The sequence below is a fragment of the Eucyclogobius newberryi genome, unplaced genomic scaffold (genome assembly GCF_026437365.1).
Source record: "Eucyclogobius newberryi isolate DKJ021-1_F unplaced genomic scaffold, fEucNew1.0.hap1 SCAF_203, whole genome shotgun sequence".
NCBI lineage: Eukaryota > Metazoa > Chordata > Actinopteri > Gobiiformes > Gobiidae > Eucyclogobius > Eucyclogobius newberryi.
Window position 1 is genome coordinate 135,895 of NW_027315839.1, and position 22,435 is coordinate 158,329.

Genomic DNA, 22,435 nt, shown 5'->3' on the forward strand with positions numbered 1-22,435 from the left:
CTGTCTTCTCGTCTGTCTCGTCTGTCTTCTCGTCTGTCTCGTCTGTCTTCTCGTCTGTCTCATCTGTCTTCTTGTCTGTCTTGTCTGTCTTCTCGTCTGTCTCGTCTGTCTCCTCTTCTGTCTTCTTGTCTGTCTCGTCTGTCTTCTCGTCTGTCTCGTCTGTCTCCTCTGTCTCCTCTTCTGTCTTCTCGTCTGTCTCGTCTGTCTTCTCGTCTGTCTCGTCTGTCTTCTCGTCTGTCTCGTCTGTCTTCTCGTCTGTCTCGTCTGTCTCCTCTTCTGTCGTCTCGTCTGTCTCGTCTGTCTTCTCGTCTGTCTCGTCTGTCTCGTCTGTCTTCTCGTCTGTCTCGTCTGTCTTCTCGTCTGTCTCGTCTGTCTTCTCGTCTGTCTCGTCTGTCTCCTCTTCTGTCTTCTCGTCTGTCTCGTCTGTCTTCTCGTCTGTCTTCTCGTCTGTCTCGTCTGTCTTCTCGTCTCACTTCCTGTTTCTGTGGTGGAAGAGCCTCCTCCCTTCCTCATCCTGGACCATAAACCACAGTGACCGTGCTGGTGTGGACAGCACTGTGTCCTTCACCTTTGACCCCTCGTTAGCTCCACACTCCGAGTGGCGGGAGAGGAAGCTGCACCCGTGAACAGGAAGTGAAGATCAGGGTTTCGAGTCTGAGTCCAGAGTCGACGGGAAGATTAAAAACACACTTTGGAGGTTCAGTCTGATTCACGAAAAATGTCAAACGACATTAAGACTTTTCTGCTTGAGAATGACATGGTGAGACGTCCCCCACGTCCCCCACGTCCCCCACGTCCTATGGGACGCTTCTAAAGCACTTTTGAGAGGGGAAATTACAGCCATTGTTTTGGCAAAAAATAAACAAAGGGAGAAAAAGTGAAATGATCTGAAAGAAAAAGTCACATTGCTGGAGTAAAACCACAAAGAGAAGTTCTAAGAGAAAGTAACGATCTGACTTCACAGGAAATGATCTTTTAGACTGAATCATTTAATAGTTAAAAAAACCTTTTAGCTTGGAAAAGCTTGGACTTTTATCGTTTTTTACAAATGAGATGTTTATCAAGGCTTATGAAGCAGAACTTTCAAGAGGAATAATCTAAATGATGTCGTTGCATTTCTAATCTGGACAAATACTAAATATATGAAACACAAATGGAAAGAGAAGCTCATCTTGTTTTGACAGATGAAGAGCGGGAAAATGTGTCATGTTTCTTCATAACTCCAGGTCAAAGGTCAAAGGTCTCATTCTTCACAGGGAAATGCAACTGTTGTAGAAACAGCGCCACCAGGAGGTGAACTACTGTCACATGACCTGGGACTGTCCTGTCAATCACAAATGTGTGAGTGAAGACGCTCTGCCACTGATACAGCATTTACCCCTGAACTTTACTACTATGAACTCCTGCAGTGGACACAGTACATGGAAGAAGAGCATCACAAAGAAATGGACACAAACCTCACCAACGATCAAGGACTGGACTGAGAGAGGGACAGACATGAGACAAATGGAAAAAATGAAATTATAAAAAAATGTCACGCTATTGCTCAGAGCAAACCTGAATCGTGCTGTCGAGGCGATGGCAGGGGCGGCGATGGCAGGGGCGGCAGTGGCAGGGGCGGCGGTGGCAGGGGCGGCGGTGGCAGGGGCGGCGATGGCAGGGGCGGCGGTGGCAGGGGCGGCGGTGGCAGGGGCGTTGGTGGCAGGAGCGGTGGTGAGGACGGGTGGTTTCTGCCAGGGCGAGGGCCTTTAACGCTGCTTGCGGCTTTAATTTAAGTGTAAATTTATGTGACAAAATGTGGAAAAGGTCCAGGAGGCCACACCCCCAGGACATGTTCACAGGTTATTTTAAATACTTTCATTTGACTGTTGTTGTTGTTGTTGTTGTTGTTGTTGTTGTTGTTGTTGTTGTCATCTGCTGAAGCTCTTGTTCTCCGCGTCTTACTGTAACGCCTCCTTGTCCTGACTCTTGTGGACATCTGGTTTCTGGAGGTATTTCCGAGCAGTTCCTGGTTCAGACTCTGGACTGAAGCGAAACAATGGAACAGGAAACACAAGTGAGTCCAGCTTCCTGCCAATCTGCTGCACACGGAGGACATCCCTCGCACTTCACAGACAGAGACCTGGAACCGTCCTGCAACCGTCCTGGTTTAGACCTGCTTAGACCTGGTTTAGTCCTGGTTCAGTCCTGGTTTGGACCTGGTTTAGACCTGGTTTGGTCCTGGTTCTCTCCGGGTCCGGTCCGGGTTTGGATCTGAGCTCGGCTGTGAATCATGGGAACTCCCTGGTTCCTGGTTCTGCTGCTGGCGACCTTCAGTTCCGTCCGTGAGTTCTTTCTCTTTCATTATTAATGTTCAGTTTTTGACCAAAATCCAGTGTTTGTTTATTTGTTGTTATTGTCATTTGTGAAACTGGGATAAATTTAAATATTCCACGTTAAACTGTGAACAATGAGGAACGACGTGAAGTGACAGTTTCTGATGTTGTTTTTTGGTTTCACGTTTAGATTTTCAAGTTTGAATGTTTTTTTTCACGTTCGGATCATATATTTTTTCAAATTCAAACTTGTTTCGTTCGTTCGGGTCAAAAAACAAGACTTAAACTTCATAAACTTTTGTCAATCAGCTTTTGATTTTTGTTTTTTAGTTTTTTTGTCTCGTCTAAAAGATTAAACTCATTAAACTCTTTTAGATTCATGTGTAATTATTACAGTTAAAAAAAAGCTCATATTAAACACTAAGATCAACATGTTGTGTTTGTGCCGCTCGTGGTGAAGTGGACGGCACATGTGCTGCGTGTCCTTCCACAGTCTCATCCCCATGTCACACTGTCACATAAAGACAATATAATGTAAAGCCTTTAGGACCAAAACATCATTTAAAAAGTCTTAATAATGATCATAATGTGAGTAAAACTGACACTTTGTTGAGTTTTGATTTAGGATCTTGTTTTAAAGTAAAAACTGGTGAAATGTTTGGAGACACACTGACTCCTCCCACAATGGTCCATTTGACTGAAAACTCTTTGTTAGTTCGTTTTATGATTGTTCAGTTTCATCATAAAGGGAATAAAGCGATCTTAAGCTGCATCTGCTCAGGAACGTCACAACTTCCTCTGATGTTTCTTCCAGACTCGTGGTCCACTCGGCAGCCGGATCTTTCCTCCAGCGAACACGACTTCTCTGCACCGAATCTGAACCGACATCTCAACCAAACGTCGCGCGACACAACGGGAAAACCCACCAAATCCCCACAAACGACGGGAACGAAAGGAGAAGACGCCGGACTTCCTGCTTCCACCGCTGGACTTCCTGCTTCCACCGCTGGACTTCCTGCGTCCACCGCCGCCGGACTTCCTGCTTCCACTGCCGGACTTCCTGCTTCTACTGACGACGGACTTCCTGCTTCCACCACTGCCGGACTTCCTGCTTCCACCGCTGGACTTCCTGCTTCCACTGCCGGAATTCCTGCTTCCACCGACGACGGACTTCCTGCTTCCACCGACGACGGACTTCCTGCTTCCACTGCCGGACTTCCTGCTTCCACCGACGACGGACTTCCTGCTTCCACCACCGCCGCACTTCCCGCTTCCACCGCCGCACTTCCCGCTTCCACCACCGCACTTCCCGCTTCCACCGCCGGACTTCCCGCTTCCACCGCCGGACTTCCCGCTTCCACCGCCGGACTTCCCGCTTCCACCGCCGGACTTCCCGCTTCCACCGCCGGACTTCCCGCCTCCACCGCCGGACTTCCTGCTTCCACCGACAAACTTCCTGCTTCCACCGCCGCACTTCCCGCTTCCACCGCCGGACTTCCCGCTTCCACCGCCGGACTTCCCGCTTCCACCGCCGGACTTCCCGCTTCCACCGCCGGACTTCCCGCTTCCACCGCCGGACTTCCCGCTTCCACCGCCGGACTTCCCGCTTCCACCGCTGGACTTCCTGCTTCCACCGACGACGACGGACATTTTGGATCTACAACTTCTCCTTCTTTTTCAGAACGTTCTTCTGAAGTGGACACGTTCAGGAGCTTTGAGTGGAGAACGGCCTCGAACGCTTCAACTGAGTCCAACTTTTTCACATCTGCCGCGGATTTTGTCGAAAACACAGACGTTTCTCTCAATTCTTCTGCCGTTACGTCAAAAGTCACAATCGAGAATGCGACCGGCTTTGACCCAGAAGCCGCCGTGAACAGCGAACGCTTTTCCAGCACTTTAACTACTGACTTTGAATCCGACAGAAGCACATACGCGGCAAACGGAACAGAAATGACCACTTTTTTGAACAAACAAACGCCTAAAATTGACTTTGAAACAACAGAAATTCTTAGTTCGGTTAAATTTCAAACTTCAACTTTGGAAAACGAAACGGAAATGACGTTTACTTCCACAGACGGAATCGCAAGTAGCACGGACATCGCTGAGTTTAGCGTTTTTTCAAATGAACAAAGCGACAGAAGCGTCAGCGGCGATTGGACGACGCAAACGCCGGATTATTTTAAATCTTCTGCCAGAATCGAACTGACTTCAAAGTTTGACACATCCGGTTCTGAGAGCGATGAAGCGACGGTCAGAGCGGGATTCACAAACGGAGCGACGAGTTCGACTGAAGGAACGACCAATCCAACTTTCACAGCCACAGATCTGAAAAACACGCCAACAATCACAAACAAACCGGCTGCAGTTCCGTCCTCTTCTTCAGCTCCTGTGGCATCAACAAGCTTCACAACAACGATAAGACCTTCAGCCAGAGCCACGACAGCTGTATCCATGACGACGAGCGCGGCTGAAGCTACCACCACGGCAGAAGGGCGAAAAACTACAAAGATGGCGGCTACGACGGTGGCTACGACAGCGGCTACGTTGGCGGCTACGACGGAGGCTACGATGGTGGCTACCGCGGCGGTAGCAACGACAACAGCGCCTCCTGTGAGTACAAATGTAGACCTGCGGCGTGTTAAGGTGAAGTATGTGACTTCCGCTTGGAGATGTTGTTGCTTTGCTCGGAATGTTCCAGCGTGTGGCATTAAGGCCAGACACTGCAGAGTTTATGCAATGAAAACCTGGAGAAACGACACAATCATTTAAACATTTGTAGTAAAAAGAAAAATATTCATTTTGTAACAAAATGACGACAGCAGTTTCCTTGAAGGGCGACAGTAAAATGGAGAAGCAGATTAGGAAATGACACACTGGATAATGTCCCAGAGCGCCCCCTGCCCTTAGCCCCTCCTTCTACAGGAAAAACTACAAACCCCTTTGGGAGAAAGTAGAAACCTAGAGGAGAACCTGAGAGAAGGAGAGATCCTCCTCCCACAGACAGAAGCATCAGGAGGAGAGAGGGAGGTTCATTTAGAGTTGAGAGCGTTCCTCAGGCAGAGGAAGAACATCTGGATCTCCAGGTCATCATCAGCAGAGTCTGAAACAGAAGCTCTGAGAGGAAGAAGGAGCGACACATGTGACAAGCAGTGAACAGACACAGAACTCAAATATTAAATATAGAATGATAGAATAAGTAGTGTTTATCAGAGGATAGTGCTCAAGCTGCCATACTTCCCCCAGAGTTGCTGCTTGGGCAGTGGAGCTGAAACTGTACCTTTATATTTCTGTTCCTCACTGGCCTGAACATAAGTCATTTCAAAGAGGAACATTTTAATCCTGGACTTAAATGAAGAGACTGTGTCGCCTCTTTAACATGGACAGGAGCTCTACCTCCTACTGTGCTTTTAGAGACTCTTGGCACCACCAGAAGGCTCTACCTCCTACTGTGCTTTTAGAGACTCTTGGGACCACCAGAAGGCTCTACCTCCTACTGTGCTTTTAGAGACTCTTGGGACCAGCATTTAGAGAGTGAAGAGCTCTGATTGGATGATATGGTTCTATAGCATCTTTGAGGTGGGAGGGGCCATGTCATTTATGGCTTTGTAAGTCAGGAGGAGGAGTTTAAATGTGATTCTAAACAGGACAGGAGCCAGTGAAGAGACTCCAGCACCGGCGTAATGTGCTCTCTTCTTTTAGTTCCTGTTAGTAATCTTACTGCTGCATTTTGAACCAGTTGAAAGCTTTTTAGGGAGCTTTTCTAGACGTTACAAATGCAGGGATAAGTGAGCTTTGAAGGTTATAGAGTTCTTAGGAAGACAATTAAGTCACTAATCTCTCTTCCATCTGTTAGAACACGAGCCAGAGTTTGCTTGTGACTGAGAGTTGGTTTATTTACATTCAAACCAAAGCTAATGCCATGCGCTGAAGTCATTACTCATATTCACGTGGACATTGAAACCCCCAATTATCATTATCTTCTCCCAGTCTAAACTACAGTGTACGTGACATATACTGACCTACAGTGTACGTGACATATACTGACCTACAGTGTAGGTGACATATACTGACCTACAGTGTACGTGACATATACTGACCTACAGTGTAGGTGATATATACTGACCTACAGTGTACGTGACATATACTGACCTACAGTGTACGTGACATATACTGACCTACAGTGTACGTGACATATACTGACCTACAGTGTACGTGACATATACTGACCTACAGTGTACGTGACATATACTGACCTACAGTGTACGTGACATATACTGACCTACAGTGTACGTGACATATACTGACCTACAGTGTAGGTGATATATACTGACCTACAGTGTAGGTGATATATACTGACCTACAGTGTAGGTGATATATACTGACCTACAGTGTACGTGACATATAGTGACCTACAGTGTACGTGACATATACTGACCTACAGTGTACGTGACATATACTGACCTACAGTGTAGGTGATATATACTGACCTACAGTGTACGTGACATATACTGACCTACAGTGTACGTGACATATACTGACCTACAGTGTACGTGACATATACTGACCTACAGTGTACGTGACATATACTGACCTACAGTGTACGTGACATATACTGACCTACAGTGTACGTGACATATACTGACCTACAGTGTACGTGACATATACTGACCTACAGTGTACGTGATATATACTGACCTACAGTGTAGGTGATATATACTGACCTACAGTGTACGTGACATATACTGACCTACAGTGTACGTGACATATACTGACCTACAGTGTACGTGACATATACTGACCTACAGTGTACGTGACATATACTGACCTACAGTGTACGTGACATATACTGACCCACAGTGTACGTGACATATACTGACCTACAGTGTAGGTGATATATACTGACCTACAGTGTACGTGACATATACTGACCTACAGTGTACGTGACATATACTGACCTACAGTGTAGGTGATATATACTGACCTACAGTGTACGTGACATATACTGACCTACAGTGTACGTGACATATACTGACCTACAGTGTAGGTGACATATACTGACCTACAGTGTACGTGACATATACTGACCTACAGTGTAGGTGATATATACTGACCTACAGTGTACGTGACATATACTGACCTACAGTGTACGTGACATATACTGACCTACAGTGTACGTGACATATACTGACCTACAGTGTACGTGACATATACTGACCTACAGTGTAGGTGATATATACTGACCTACAGTGTAGGTGATATATACTGACCTACAGTGTAGGTGATATATACTGACCTACAGTGTACGTGACATATACTGACCTACAGTGTACGTGACATATACTGACCTACAGTGTACGTGACATATACTGACCTACAGTGTACGTGACATATACTGACCTACAGTGTACGTGACATATACTGACCTACAGTGTACGTGACATATACTGACCTACAGTGTAGGTGATATATACTGACCTACAGTGTACGTGACATATACTGACCTACAGTGTACGTGACATATACTGACCTACAGTGTAGGTGATATATACTGACCTACAGTGTACGTGACATATACTGACCTACAGTGTACGTGACATATACTGACCTACAGTGTAGGTGACATATACTGACCTACAGTGTAGGTGATATATACTGACCTACAGTGTAGGTGACATATACTGACCTACAGTGTACGTGACATATACTGACCTACAGTGTACGTGACATATACTGACCTACAGTGTACGTGACATATACTGACCTACAGTGTACGTGACATATACTGACCTACAGTGTACGTGACATATACTGACCTACAGTGTAGGTGATATATACTGACCTACAGTGTACGTGACATATACTGACCTACAGTGTAGGTGACATATACTGACCTACAGTGTACGTGACATATACTGACCTACAGTGTAGGTGACATATACTGACCTACAGTGTACGTGACATATACTGACCTACAGTGTACGTGACATATACTGACCTACAGTGTACGTGACATATACTGACCTACAGTGTAGGTGATATATACTGACCTACAGTGTAGGTGATATATACTGACCTACAGTGTACGTGACATATACTGACCTACAGTGTAGGTGATATATACTGACCTACAGTGTAGGTGACATATACTGACCTACAGTGTAGGTGACATATACTGACCTACAGTGTACGTGACATATACTGACCTACAGTGTACGTGACATATACTGACCTACAGTGTACGTGACATATACTGACCTACAGTGTAGGTGACATATACTGACCTACAGTGTACGTGATATATACTGACCTACAGTGTACGTGACATATACTGACCTACAGTGTACGTGACATATACTGACCTACAGTGTAGGTGACATATACTGACCTACAGTGTAGGTGACATATACTGACCTACAGTGTACGTGACATATACTGACCTACAGTGTACGTGACATATACTGACCTACAGTGTACGTGACATATACTGACCTACAGTGTACGTGACATATACTGACCTACAGTGTACGTGACATATACTGACCTACAGTGTACGTGACATATACTGACCTACAGTGTAGGTGATATATACTGACCTACAGTGTACGTGACATATACTGACCTACAGTGTACGTGATATATACTGACCTACAGTGTACGTGACATATACTGACCTACAGTGTACGTGACATATACTGACCTACAGTGTAGGTGACATATACTGACCTACAGTGTACGTGATATATACTGACCTACAGTGTACGTGACATATACTGACCTACAGTGTACGTGACATATACTGACCTACAGTGTAGGTGACATATACTGACCTACAGTGTACGTGACATATACTGACCTACAGTGTACGTGACATATACTGACCTACAGTGTACGTGACATATACTGACCTACAGTGTACGTGACATATACTGACCTACAGTGTACGTGACATATACTGACCTACAGTGTACGTGACATATACTGACCTACAGTGTACGTGACATATACTGACCTACAGTGGAGACAAATGGGTTTTTCATACAAATAAACTAAATGATGCACAGTTACATTCATTTGGATGTAATTACTGCTTTGTCTGAGTCATGAACTCTCTTCAATCATTTCTCTCCTGTGGGGGGCGCTCTCACTGAAAACCATGCTTTGTTTTGACCTGGAGATTGTGAGGTCTCTTCACTCAGAGGAAGGAAAGGGCGTGGCGAGGAGAAGAGGCTCCGGCGGCTCGGGACTCCACTTCTGGAATAAGTGCGGAAAATACACGGAAAGAACCACGATCTGCGACTGATTTTGAGCCAAAAGGACAGAGATTTTGACACTGAGGACGTTATAATCGTGTGTGGAGCCAATAATCAAAACGTCTGACAGTTTTTGAGCTTGAAGGACTGAAGAGGAGTTGAAGATGAAGCTTTTTCAACCGAAGAAGTCAATCGTAACGGTGTAATGTCAGTTAGAAGTTGACTTGAAATGAACATTCTTTGAACTTGGTGTGGATGAAAACACTGGAAAAGACAGTTTCAGACTTTCCAGGATTGAACTGTTTTTGAACCTCGTCTTTGGAGATTTTTAAACTGAACCGAGGTTTTTTTGACGCAGAATTCAAAGTCCAGGGCTCAACTTTGCTCAACGTTTTTAATCATTCTATTTGTAATGACTTATACAGAGCTGCAAAGATGAATCAACCAATCGTTACTCTATAAAACAATCGTAGTTGTATTTCTCTAAAGTTGCTGTTTTTCTGGACTAAACTGACTCTAAAACACACGAAAAGACCTTTTATAACAAATACAGCGACAAACCAAAATGTTGAAGGATATTCCCTCTCTCTGAAGCTTCAGTCACAGAGTTTCACCGTTTTCTGGTTCAAATGTGTTTCAAAAGTCTAAAAGTTCCATAGAAATGATCGTTTAATCGTGTTCAAATGAACTCTTTCTCTGGACCTTGGCGTGTCTCCTGAGGGACTGGACAGGAGTGACCAGTGGGACTCAAACCGAAGACTCTTGGATTCATCAGCTGCTTCGTTTGTCGTTCGAGGCCGGATTTCTTCTTCTTCAGAGTTCAGTTTGTTTGAGGGATGTTTCGTGATCCTCAGATATGCTGAAACGCTCCACCTGCTTTGTCTTTCTGTTCTGGGGCGACATCGACACCTGTAAAACACGGAGCTGGTTTTCCTTCAGTTTAATCAAAGGTTTAAGTCAACAGAACATGGTAAAACCAATGAAGCTCTGGTATGACCTGCTCCAAACATCGTGTAAAGATCCAGTTGTTTGAGTCTTGGAGCAGGTTCTTTCTGGTTCTCGCACAAACGCTGGTGACAGACTTTCCACTCAAAGAGTTCTTTCTTCACTGTGACTGAAGCCTGTGTCACTGTGATTCCAGATCCCGACCGCAGAAGCCGCGCCCTGCTCCTCAAACATCTCGGTGGTCTACAGCCGGTCCGAGTCCGCCCTGGTCCTGGTCCAGGTCCAGGCCGTTCTCTGTAACTTCACCGTGTTCGTCAGCGCAGAAGACCAACCAGAGCTGGATCAACGCCGAGGGCAGAGATGTGAGCTGGACCCAGGCTTCACCCAGCTCGCCCTGGGCTCTGAGGCCTCTGGAGGAGCCTCTGGAGGAGCCTCTGGAGGAGCCTCTGGAGGAGCCTCTGGAGGAGCCTCTGTAGGAGCCTCTGGAGGAGCTTCTGGAGGAGCCTCTGGAGGAGCCTCTGTAGGAGCCTCTGGAGGAGCCTCTGGAGGAGCCTCTGTAGGAGCCTCTGGAGGAGCCTCTGGAGGAGCCTCTGGAGGAGCCTCTGTAGGAGCCTCTGGAGGAGCCTCTGGAGGAGCCTCTGGAGGAGCCTCTGGAGGAGCCTCTGGAGACCCTGGAGCCCCTGGAGCCCGGTACCGCTGCCTCGTCACTGGGCTGGAGCCGGGGACACGGTACAATCTGACTGTTGTGTCGGGGAAAGATGGAGGGAGAAGTCGAGGAGAACTTCAGACCGGTGAGTAACAGTTTGGACTGAAATATTTTACTCTTTGGTTTTTAGTTCATATGAATTTTACTTTACCTTGGGTCAGTTTTTACTCTTAAATGAACATTTGTCCTTGTTCCTGGTCTGGGCTGTTTAGACCAGCAGTGGATCTAAACAAACTGGTGTTAATATGGAGCTCAGAGCAGGACCAGACCCTCAGTGTGCCCCAGGGCAGCTGTGGCTGCAGACGTTTCTCACCACTACAGGGCGGAGAACAGGGAGATTCAACTTGATGTGGCTCCGAGGGGCTCGTCACACTAAATATCCCCAGCACTAGATATGTTTCTATGATCATGTTTTTACTGAACCAGGATTAAACCAGGACCAGATACAGAAGCAGAATCAGAGCTAAAGTCAGACCAAAGCACGTCTAAACTACTAAACCAGAATTAAACTTGTAAACAACATATTTGGAAGATTTTATACTTTTTTTCAGTCTAAATTATCTTGTTGTTTGTTATTATTTGTACTGCATTTCCTGTTTGAAGAAGGTTTTCAGTTTGAACAAAAATGGCCTCCTTCACCTCCTTCACGACCTCTTCAGGTGAACATGCACAGCTGATTGTAAACCAGAGTTTGAGTGTCTTCCGTCATGATGCACTCGTTTGTGACTGTTTGATGACCTTTAACCTTATGAGCCGCTCCTGGACGATGAACGAGGTCTTATTAGTTCATTCAGATGTCCTTGATAATGTTCTGTCTCTGTCCCCTCAGCCCCGTCTCCCGTCAGCGGCCTGCAGGTGGCGCCGTCCTCACGCAGCCTCTCCGTGTCCTGGCGGCTCGGTCCAGGTCGAGCCGACTCGGTTTTAGTCACAGTTTTGGACCCGGAGCAGGTTTCGAGAAGCGTGTCTGTGTCCGGCGGTGAGTCCAGGGCGGAGCTGACCGAGCTGCTGCCCGGGACCGAGTACGAGGTGACGGTGAGGGCCCAGAGCGGAGGTCGGAGCACGGCGGTCAGCGCACGGGCCAGCACAGGTACACAAGAACCTTTAACCTCAGTGTGTGACCCCTGTGGGGACCCTGTGTGTGGACCCTGTGTGTGGCCCCTGTGTGTGGACCCTGTGTGTGGACCCTGTGTGTGGCCCCTGTGTGTGGCCCTGTGTGGACCCTGTGTGTGGACCCTGTGTGTGGACCCTGTGTGTGGACCCTGTGTGTGGCCCTGTGTGGACCCTGTGCCCTGTGTGTGGACCCTGTGTGTGGACCCTGTGTGTGGCCCCTGTGTGTGGCCCCTGTGTGTGGCCCCTGTGTGTGGCCCCTGTGTGTGGACCCTGTGTGTGGACCCTGTGTGTGGCCCCTGTGCGTGGCCCTGTGTGTGGACCCTGTGTGGCCCTGTGTATGGCCCCTGTGTGGACCCTGTGTGGACCCTGTGTGTGGACCCTGTGCGTGGCCCTGTGTGGCCCCTGTGTGGCCCCTGTGTGGCCCCTGTGTGGACCCTGTGTGGACCCTGTGTGGACCCTGTGTGGACCCTGTGTGAACCCTGTGTGGACCCTGTGTGTGGCCCCTGTGCATGGCCCTGTGTGGACCCTGTGTGTGGACCCTGTGTGGACCCTGTGTGTGGACCCTGTGTGGACCCTGTGTGTGGACCCTGTGTGTGGACCCTGTGTGTGGACCCTGTGTGTGGACCCTGTGTGTGGCCCCTGTGTGTGGACCCTGTGTGTGGACCCTGTGTGTGGCCCTGTGTGGACCCTGTGTGTGGACCCTGTGTGTGGACCCTGTGCGTGGCCCCTGTGCGTGGCCCCTGTGTGTGACCCTTGTGCGTGGCCCCTGTGTGTGACCCTTGTGTGGACCCTGTGTGTGGACCCTGTGTGTGGCCCCTGTGTGTGGCCCTGTGTGGACCCTGTGTGTGGACCCTGTGTGTGACCCTTGTGTGTGGCCCCTGTGTGTGGCCCTGTGTGTGGACCCTGTGCGTGGCCCCTGTGCGTGGCCCCTGTGTGTGACCCTTGTGTGTGGCCCCTGTGTGTGGACCCTGTGTGTGGACCCTGTGTGTGGCCCCTGTGTGGCCCCTGTGTGGACCCTGTGTGTGGACCCTGTGTGTGGACCCTGTGCGTGGCCCCTGTGCGTGGCCCCTGTGTGTGACCCTTGTGCGTGGCCCCTGTGTGTGACCCTTGTGTGGACCCTGTGTGTGGACCCTGTGTGTGGCCCCTGTGTGTGGCCCTGTGTGGACCCTGTGTGTGGACCCTGTGTGTGACCCTTGTGTGTGGCCCCTGTGTGTGGCCCTGTGTGTGGACCCTGTGCGTGGCCCCTGTGCGTGGCCCCTGTGTGTGACCCTTGTGTGTGGCCCCTGTGTGTGGACCCTGTGTGTGGACCCTGTGTGTGGCCCCTGTGTGGCCCCTGTGTGGACCCTGTGTGGACCCTGTGTGGACCCTGTGTGTGGACCCTGTGTGTGGCCCCTGTGTGTGGACCCTGTGCGTGGCCCTGTGTGGACCCTGTGTGTGGACCCTGTGTGGACCTTGTGTGTGGCCCCTGTGTGTGGCCCTGTGTGGACCCTGTGTGTGGACCCTGTGTGTGGCCCCTGTGTGTGGACCCTGTGTGTGGACCCTGTGTGTGGACCCTGTGTGTGGACCCTGTGTGTGGCCCCTGTGTGTGGACCCTGTGTGTGGCCCTGTGTGGACCCTGTGTGTGGACCCTGTGTGTGGACCCTGTGCGTGGCCCCTGTGCGTGGCCCCTGTGTGTGACCCTTGTGCGTGGCCCCTGTGTGTGACCCTTGTGTGGACCCTGTGTGTGGACCCTGTGTGTGGCCCCTGTGTGTGGCCCTGTGTGGACCCTGTGTGTGGACCCTGTGTGTGACCCTTGTGTGTGGCCCCTGTGTGTGGCCCTGTGTGTGGCCCCTGTGCGTGGCCCCTGTGCGTGGCCCCTGTGTGTGACCCTTGTGTGTGGCCCCTGTGTGTGGACCCTGTGTGTGGACCCTGTGTGTGGCCCCTGTGTGGACCCTGTGTGTGGACCCTGTGTGTGGACCCTGTGTGTGGACCCTGTGCGTGGACCCTGTGCATGGCCCCTGTGTGTGGCCCTGTGTGGACCCTGTGTGTGGACCCTGTGTGTGGACCCTGTGTGTGGACCCTGTGCGTGGCCCCTGTGCGTGGCCCCTGTGTGTGACCCTTGTGCGTGGCCCCTGTGTGTGACCCTTGTGTGGACCCTGTGTGTGGACCCTGTGTGTGGCCCCTGTGTGTGGCCCTGTGTGGACCCTGTGTGTGGACCCTGTGTGTGGCCCCTGTGTGTGGCCCTGTGTGGACCCTGTGTGTGGACCCTGTGCGTGGCCCCTGTGCGTGGCCCCTGTGTGTGACCCTTGTGTGTGGCCCCTGTGTGTGGACCCTGTGTGTGGACCCTGTGTGTGGCCCCTGTGTGGACCCTGTGTGTGGACCCTGTGTGTGGACCCTGTGCGTGGACCCTGTGCATGGCCCCTGTGTGTGGCCCTGTGTGGACCCTGTGTGTGGCCCCTGTGTGTGGACCCTGTGTGTGGCCCTGTGTGGACCCTGTGTGTGGACCCTGTGTGTGGCCCCTGTGCGTGGCCCCTGTGTGTGACCCTTGTGTGTGGCCCCTGTGTGTGGACCCTGTGTGTGGACCCTGTGTGTGGCCCCTGTGTGGACCCTGTGTGTGGACCCTGTGTGTGGACCCTGTGCGTGGACCCTGTGCATGGCCCCTGTGTGTGGCCCTGTGTGGACCCTGTGTGTGGACCCTGTGTGTGGACCCTGTGTGTGGACCCTGTGCGTGGCCCCTGTGCGTGGCCCCTGTGTGTGACCCTTGTGCGTGGCCCCTGTGTGTGACCCTTGTGTGGACCCTGTGTGTGGACCCTGTGTGTGGCCCCTGTGTGTGGCCCTGTGTGGACCCTGTGTGTGGACCCTGTGTGTGACCCTTGTGTGTGGCCCCTGTGTGTGGCCCTGTGTGTGGACCCTGTGCGTGGCCCCTGTGCGTGGCCCCTGTGTGTGACCCTTGTGTGTGGCCCCTGTGTGTGGACCCTGTGTGTGGACCCTGTGTGTGGCCCCTGTGTGGACCCTGTGTGTGGACCCTGTGTGTGGACCCTGTGTGTGGACCCTGTGCGTGGCCCTTGTGCGTGGCCCCTGTGTGTGACCCTTGTGTGGACCCTGTGTGTGGACCCTGTGTGTGGCCCCTGTGTGTGGCCCTGTGTGGACCCTGTGTGTGGACCCTGTGTGTGACCCTTGTGTGTGGCCCCTGTGTGTGGCCCTGTGTGTGGACCCTGTGCGTGGCCCCTGTGCGTGGCCCCTGTGTGTGACCCTTGTGTGTGGCCCCTGTGTGTGGACCCTGTGTGTGGACCCTGTGTGTGGCCCCTGTGTGGACCCTGTGTGTGGACCCTGTGTGTGGACCCTGTGTGTGGCCCCTGTGTGGACCCTGTGTGTGGACCCTGTGCATGGCCCCTGTGTGTGGCCCTGTGTGGACCCTGTGTGTGGCCCCTGTGTGTGGACCCTGTGTGTGGCCCTGTGTGGACCCTGTGTGTGGACCCTGTGTGTGGCCCCTGTGCGTGGCCCTCTGTGTGGACCCTGTGTGTGACCCTTGTGTGGACCCTGTGTGTGGCCCCTGTGTGTGGCCCTGTGTGGACCCTGTGTGTGGACCCTGTGTGTGACCCTTGTGTGTGGCCCCTGTGTGTGGCCCTGTGTGTGGACCCTGTGCGTGGCCCCTGTGCGTGGCCCCTGTGTGTGACCCTTGTGTGTGGCCCCTGTGTGTGGACCCTGTGTGTGGACCCTGTGTGTGGCCCCTGTGTGTGGCCCTGTGTGGACCCTGTGTGTGGACCCTGTGTGTGGACCCTGTGTGTGGACCCTGTGCGTGGCCCCTGTGCGTGGCCCCTGTGTGTGACCCTTGTGCGTGGCCCCTGTGTGTGACCCTTGTGTGGACCCTGTGTGTGGACCCTGTGTGTGGCCCCTGTGTGTGGCCCTGTGTGGACCCTGTGTGTGGACCCTGTGTGTGACCCTTGTGTGTGGCCCCTGTGTGTGGCCCTGTGTGTGACCCTTGTGTGTGACCCTTGTGTGTGGCCCCTGTGTGTGGACCCTGTGCGTGGCCCCTGTGCGTGGCCCCTGTGTGTGACCCTTGTGTGTGACCCTTGTGTGTGGCCCCTGTGTGTGGACCCTGTGTGTGGACCCTGTGTGTGGCCCCTGTGTGGACCCTGTGTGTGGACCCTGTGTGTGGACCCTGTGCGTGGACCCTGTGCATGGCCCCTGTGTGTGGCCCTGTGTGGACCCTGTGTGTGGACCCTGTGCGTGGCCCCTGTGTGGACCCTGTGTGTGGCCCCTGTGTGTGACCCTTGTGTGGACCCTGTGTGTGGACCCTGTGTGTGGCCCCTGTGTGTGGCCCTGTGTGGACCCTGTGTGTGGACCCTGTGTGTGACCCTTGTGTGTGGCCCCTGTGTGTGGCCCTGTGTGTGGACCCTGTGCGTGGCCCCTGTGCGTGGCCCCTGTGTGTGACCCTTGTGTGTGGCCCCTGTGTGTGGACCCTGTGTGTGGACCCTGTGTGTGGACCCTGTGCGTGGCCCCTGTGTGTGGACCCTGTGTGTGGACCCTGTGCGTGGCCCCTGTGCGTGGCCCCTGTGTGTGACCCTTGTGCGTGGCCCCTGTGCGTGGACCCTGTGCATGGCCCCTGTGTGTGGCCCTGTGTGGACCCTGTGTGTGGCCCCTGTGTGTGGACCCTGTGTGTGGCCCTGTGTGGACCCTGTGTGTGGACCCTGTGTGTGGCCCCTGTGCGTGGCCCTGTGTGTGGACCCTGTGTGTGGCCCCTGTGCGTGGCCCTGTGTGACCCTGTGTGTGGACCCTGTGTGTGGACCCTGTGTGTGGACCCTGTGCGTGGCCCCTGTGCGTGGACCCTGTGTGTGGACCCTGTGCGTGGCCCCTGTGCGTGGCCCCTGTGTGTGACCCTTGTGCGTGGCCCCTGTGTGTGACCCTTGTGTGGACCCTGTGTGTGGACCCTGTGTGTGGCCCCTGTGTGTGGCCCTGTGTGGACCCTGTGTGTGGACCCTGTGTGTGACCCTTGTGTGTGGCCCCTGTGTGTGGCCCTGTGTGTGGACCCTGTGCGTGGCCCCTGTGCGTGGCCCCTGTGTGTGACCCTTGTGTGTGGCCCCTGTGTGTGGACCCTGTGTGTGGACCCTGTGTGTGGCCCCTGTGTGGCCCCTGTGTGGACCCTGTGTGGACCCTGTGTGGACCCTGTGTGTGGACCCTGTGTGTGGCCCCTGTGTGTGGACCCTGTGCGTGGCCCTGTGTGGACCCTGTGTGTGGACCCTGTGTGGACCTTGTGTGTGGCCCCTGTGTGTGGCCCTGTGTGGACCCTGTGTGTGGACCCTGTGTGTGGCCCCTGTGTGTGGACCCTGTGTGTGGACCCTGTGTGTGGACCCTGTGTGTGGACCCTGTGTGTGGCCCCTGTGTGTGGACCCTGTGTGTGGCCCTGTGTGGACCCTGTGTGTGGACCCTGTGTGTGGACCCTGTGCGTGGCCCCTGTGCGTGGCCCCTGTGTGTGACCCTTGTGCGTGGCCCCTGTGTGTGACCCTTGTGTGGACCCTGTGTGTGGACCCTGTGTGTGGCCCCTGTGTGTGGCCCTGTGTGGACCCTGTGTGTGGACCCTGTGTGTGACCCTTGTGTGTGGCCCCTGTGTGTGGCCCTGTGTGTGGCCCCTGTGCGTGGCCCCTGTGCGTGGCCCCTGTGTGTGACCCTTGTGTGTGGCCCCTGTGTGTGGACCCTGTGTGTGGACCCTGTGTGTGGCCCCTGTGTGGACCCTGTGTGTGGACCCTGTGTGTGGACCCTGTGTGTGGACCCTGTGTGTGGCCCCTGTGTGGACCCTGTGTGTGGACCCTGTGTGTGGACCCTGTGTGTGGACCCTGTGCGTGGACCCTGTGCATGGCCCCTGTGTGTGGACCCTGTGTGTGGACCCTGTGCGTGGCCCCTGTGCGTGGCCCCTGTGTGTGACCCTTGTGCGTGGCCCCTGTGTGTGACCCTTGTGTGGACCCTGTGTGTGGACCCTGTGTGTGGCCCCTGTGTGTGGCCCTGTGTGGACCCTGTGTGTGGACCCTGTGCGTGGCCCCTGTGCGTGGCCCCTGTGTGTGACCCTTGTGTGTGGCCCCTGTGTGTGGACCCTGTGTGTGGACCCTGTGTGTGGCCCCTGTGTGGACCCTGTGTGTGGACCCTGTGTGTGGACCCTGTGCGTGGACCCTGTGCATGGCCCCTGTGTGTGGCCCTGTGTGGACCCTGTGTGTGGCCCCTGTGTGTGGACCCTGTGTGTGGCCCTGTGTGGACCCTGTGTGTGGACCCTGTGTGTGGCCCCTGTGCGTGGCCCTGTGTGTGGACCCTGTGTGTGACCCTTGTGTGGACCCTGTGTGTGGACCCTGTGTGTGGCCCCTGTGTGTGGCCCTGTGTGGACCCTGTGTGTGGACCCTGTGTGTGACCCTTGTGTGTGGCCCCTGTGTGTGGCCCTGTGTGTGGACCCTGTGCGTGGCCCCTGTGCGTGGCCCCTGTGTGTGACCCTTGTGTGTGGCCCCTGTGTGTGGACCCTGTGTGTGGACCCTGTGTGTGGCCCCTGTGTGGACCCTGTGTGTGGACCCTGTGTGTGGACCCTGTGCGTGGACCCTGTGCATGGCCCCTGTGTGTGGCCCTGTGTGGACCCTGTGTGTGGACCCTGTGTGTGGACCCTGTGTGTGGACCCTGTGCGTGGCCCCTGTGCGTGGCCCCTGTGTGTGACCCTTGTGCGTGGCCCCTGTGTGTGACCCTTGTGTGGACCCTGTGTGTGGACCCTGTGTGTGGCCCCTGTGTGTGGCCCTGTGTGGACCCTGTGTGTGGACCCTGTGTGTGACCCTTGTGTGTGGCCCCTGTGTGTGGCCCTGTGTGTGGACCCTGTGCGTGGCCCCTGTGCGTGGCCCCTGTGTGTGACCCTTGTGTGTGGCCCCTGTGTGTGGACCCTGTGTGTGGACCCTGTGTGTGGCCCCTGTGTGGACCCTGTGTGTGGACCCTGTGTGTGGACCCTGTGTGTGGACCCTGTGCGTGGCCCTTGTGCGTGGCCCCTGTGTGTGACCCTTGTGTGGACCCTGTGTGTGGACCCTGTGTGTGGCCCCTGTGTGTGGCCCTGTGTGGACCCTGTGTGTGGACCCTGTGTGTGACCCTTGTGTGTGGCCCCTGTGTGTGGCCCTGTGTGTGGACCCTGTGCGTGGCCCCTGTGCGTGGCCCCTGTGTGTGACCCTTGTGTGTGGCCCCTGTGTGTGGACCCTGTGTGTGGACCCTGTGTGTGGCCCCTGTGTGGACCCTGTGTGTGGACCCTGTGTGTGGACCCTGTGTGTGGCCCCTGTGTGGACCCTGTGTGTGGACCCTGTGCATGGCCCCTGTGTGTGGCCCTGTGTGGACCCTGTGTGTGGCCCCTGTGTGTGGACCCTGTGTGTGGCCCTGTGTGGACCCTGTGTGTGGACCCTGTGTGTGGCCCCTGTGCGTGGCCCTCTGTGTGGACCCTGTGTGTGACCCTTGTGTGGACCCTGTGTGTGGCCCCTGTGTGTGGCCCTGTGTGGACCCTGTGTGTGGACCCTGTGTGTGACCCTTGTGTGTGGCCCCTGTGTGTGGCCCTGTGTGTGGACCCTGTGCGTGGCCCCTGTGCGTGGCCCCTGTGTGTGACCCTTGTGTGTGGCCCCTGTGTGTGGACCCTGTGTGTGGACCCTGTGTGTGGCCCCTGTGTGTGGCCCTGTGTGGACCCTGTGTGTGGACCCTGTGTGTGGACCCTGTGTGTGGACCCTGTGCGTGGCCCCTGTGCGTGGCCCCTGTGTGTGACCCTTGTGCGTGGCCCCTGTGTGTGACCCTTGTGTGGACCCTGTGTGTGGACCCTGTGTGTGGCCCCTGTGTGTGGCCCTGTGTGGACCCTGTGTGTGGACCCTGTGTGTGACCCTTGTGTGTGGCCCCTGTGTGTGGCCCTGTGTGTGGACCCTGTGCGTGGCCCCTGTGCGTGGCCCCTGTGTGTGACCCTTGTGTGTGACCCTTGTGTGTGGCCCCTGTGTGTGGACCCTGTGTGTGGACCCTGTGTGTGGCCCCTGTGTGGACCCTGTGTGTGGACCCTGTGTGTGGACCCTGTGCGTGGACCCTGTGCATGGCCCCTGTGTGTGGCCCTGTGTGGACCCTGTGTGTGGACCCTGTGCGTGGCCCCTGTGTGGACCCTGTGTGTGGCCCCTGTGTGTGACCCTTGTGTGGACCCTGTGTGTGGACCCTGTGTGTGGCCCCTGTGTGTGGCCCTGTGTGGACCCTGTGTGTGGACCCTGTGTGTGACCCTTGTGTGTGGCCCCTGTGTGTGGCCCTGTGTGTGGACCCTGTGCGTGGCCCCTGTGCGTGGCCCCTGTGTGTGACCCTTGTGTGTGGCCCCTGTGTGTGGACCCTGTGTGTGGACCCTGTGTGTGGACCCTGTGCGTGGCCCCTGTGTGTGGACCCTGTGTGTGGACCCTGTGCGTGGCCCCTGTGCGTGGCCCCTGTGTGTGACCCTTGTGCGTGGCCCCTGTGCGTGGACCCTGTGCATGGCCCCTGTGTGTGGCCCTGTGTGGACCCTGTGTGTGGCCCCTGTGTGTGGACCCTGTGTGTGGCCCTGTGTGGACCCTGTGTGTGGACCCTGTGTGTGGCCCCTGTGCGTGGCCCTGTGTGTGGACCCTGTGTGTGGCCCCTGTGCGTGGCCCTGTGTGACCCTGTGTGTGGACCCTGTGTGTGGACCCTGTGTGTGGACCCTGTGCGTGGCCCCTGTGCGTGGACCCTGTGTGTGGACCCTGTGCGTGGCCCCTGTGCGTGGCCCCTGTGTGTGACCCTTGTGCGTGGCCCCTGTGTGTGACCCCTGTGTGTGACCCTTGTGTGTGCTCCAGTCCCAGGTGCAGTGTCCGGCCTCACACTGGACTCTAAAGGCAGCTCGGACTCTCTGGAGGCGTCCTGGCAGCGTCCTCTAGGGGGAGTAGAGAGTTACGAGCTCACGTTATCAGCGCCAGGCTCCGTCTCTCAGGTGAAGAAGCTCCTCCCCCATGACCATAAGAAGCTCCTCCCCCATGACCTCACTCGTGTGCGATTCGACGGTTTGGTCCCGGGACGAGTGTACGAGCTGCGAGTCCAGACCAGAGCGGGAAAACAGAGCAACGAGACCAGCACCGCAACTCAGACGGGTGAGACGGGTGAGACGGGTGAGAGGAGGGAGACGGGTGAGACGGATGAGACGAGAGACAGGGGTGAGAGGAGGGAGAGGGGTGAGACGGGTGAGAGGAGGGAGACGGGTGAGACGGGTGAGACGAGAGACAGGGGTGAGAGGAGGGAGAGGGGTGAGACGGGTGAGAGGGGTGAGACGGGTGAGACCAGAGACAGGGGTGAAAGGAGGGAGAGGGGTGATACGGGTGAGAGGAGGGAGAGGGGTGAGACGGGTGAGAGGAGGGAGAGGGGTGATACGGGTGAGAGGAGGGAGAGGGGTGAGACGGGTGAGAGGGGTGAGACGGGTGAGAGGAGGGAGAGGGGTGATACGGGTGAGAGGGGTGAGAGGAGGGAGAGGGGTGATACGGGTGAGAGGGGTGAGACGGGTGAGACGGGTGAGAGGAGGGAGAGGGGTGATACGGGTGAGAGGGGTGAGACGGGTGAGAGGAGGGAGAGGGGTGATACGGGTGAGAGGGGTGAGACGGGTGAGAGGAGGGAGAGGGGTGAGAGGGGTGAGACGGGTGAGACCAGGGACAGGGGTGAAAGGAGGGAGAAGGGTGATACGGGTGAGAGGAGGGAGACGGGTGAGACGGATGAGACGAGAGACAGGGGTGAGAGGAGGGAGAGGGGTGAGACGGGTGAGAGGGGTGAGACGGGTGAGACCAGAGACAGGGGTGAAAGGAGGGAGAGGGGTGATACGGGTGAGAGGAGGGAGAGGGGTGAGACGAGAGACAGGGGTGAGAGGAGGGAGAGGGGTGAGACGGGTGAGACGGGTGAGACGGGTGAGACGGGTGAGAGGAGGGAGACGGGTGAGACGGGTGAGACGAGAGACAGGGGTGAGAGGAGGGAGAGGGGTGAGACGGGTGAGACGGGTGAGAGGAGGGAGACGGGTGAGACGGGTGAGACGAGAGACAGGGGTGAGAGGAGGGAGAGGGGTGAGACGGGTGAGAGGGGTGAGACGGGTGAGACCAGAGACAGGGGTGAAAGGAGGG

At 54.8% G+C, this 22,435-nt stretch overlaps 1 protein-coding gene across 1 annotated transcript; it reads left to right on the forward strand.

The window, feature by feature from the left end:
- Window positions 1-1,578: 1,578 nt before the first annotated feature.
- On the forward strand, window positions 1,579-21,424 carry LOC140369890 (uncharacterized; the record flags this gene model as incomplete). The annotated part of the gene is made up of 5 exons (XM_072456988.1): window positions 1,579-1,723; window positions 3,130-4,925; window positions 10,707-11,301; window positions 12,046-12,303; window positions 21,134-21,424. Coding segments are annotated over exons 1-5 (3,085 nt in total), but the record flags the coding sequence as incomplete, so codon positions are not given.
- Window positions 21,425-22,435: the final 1,011 nt, after the last annotated feature.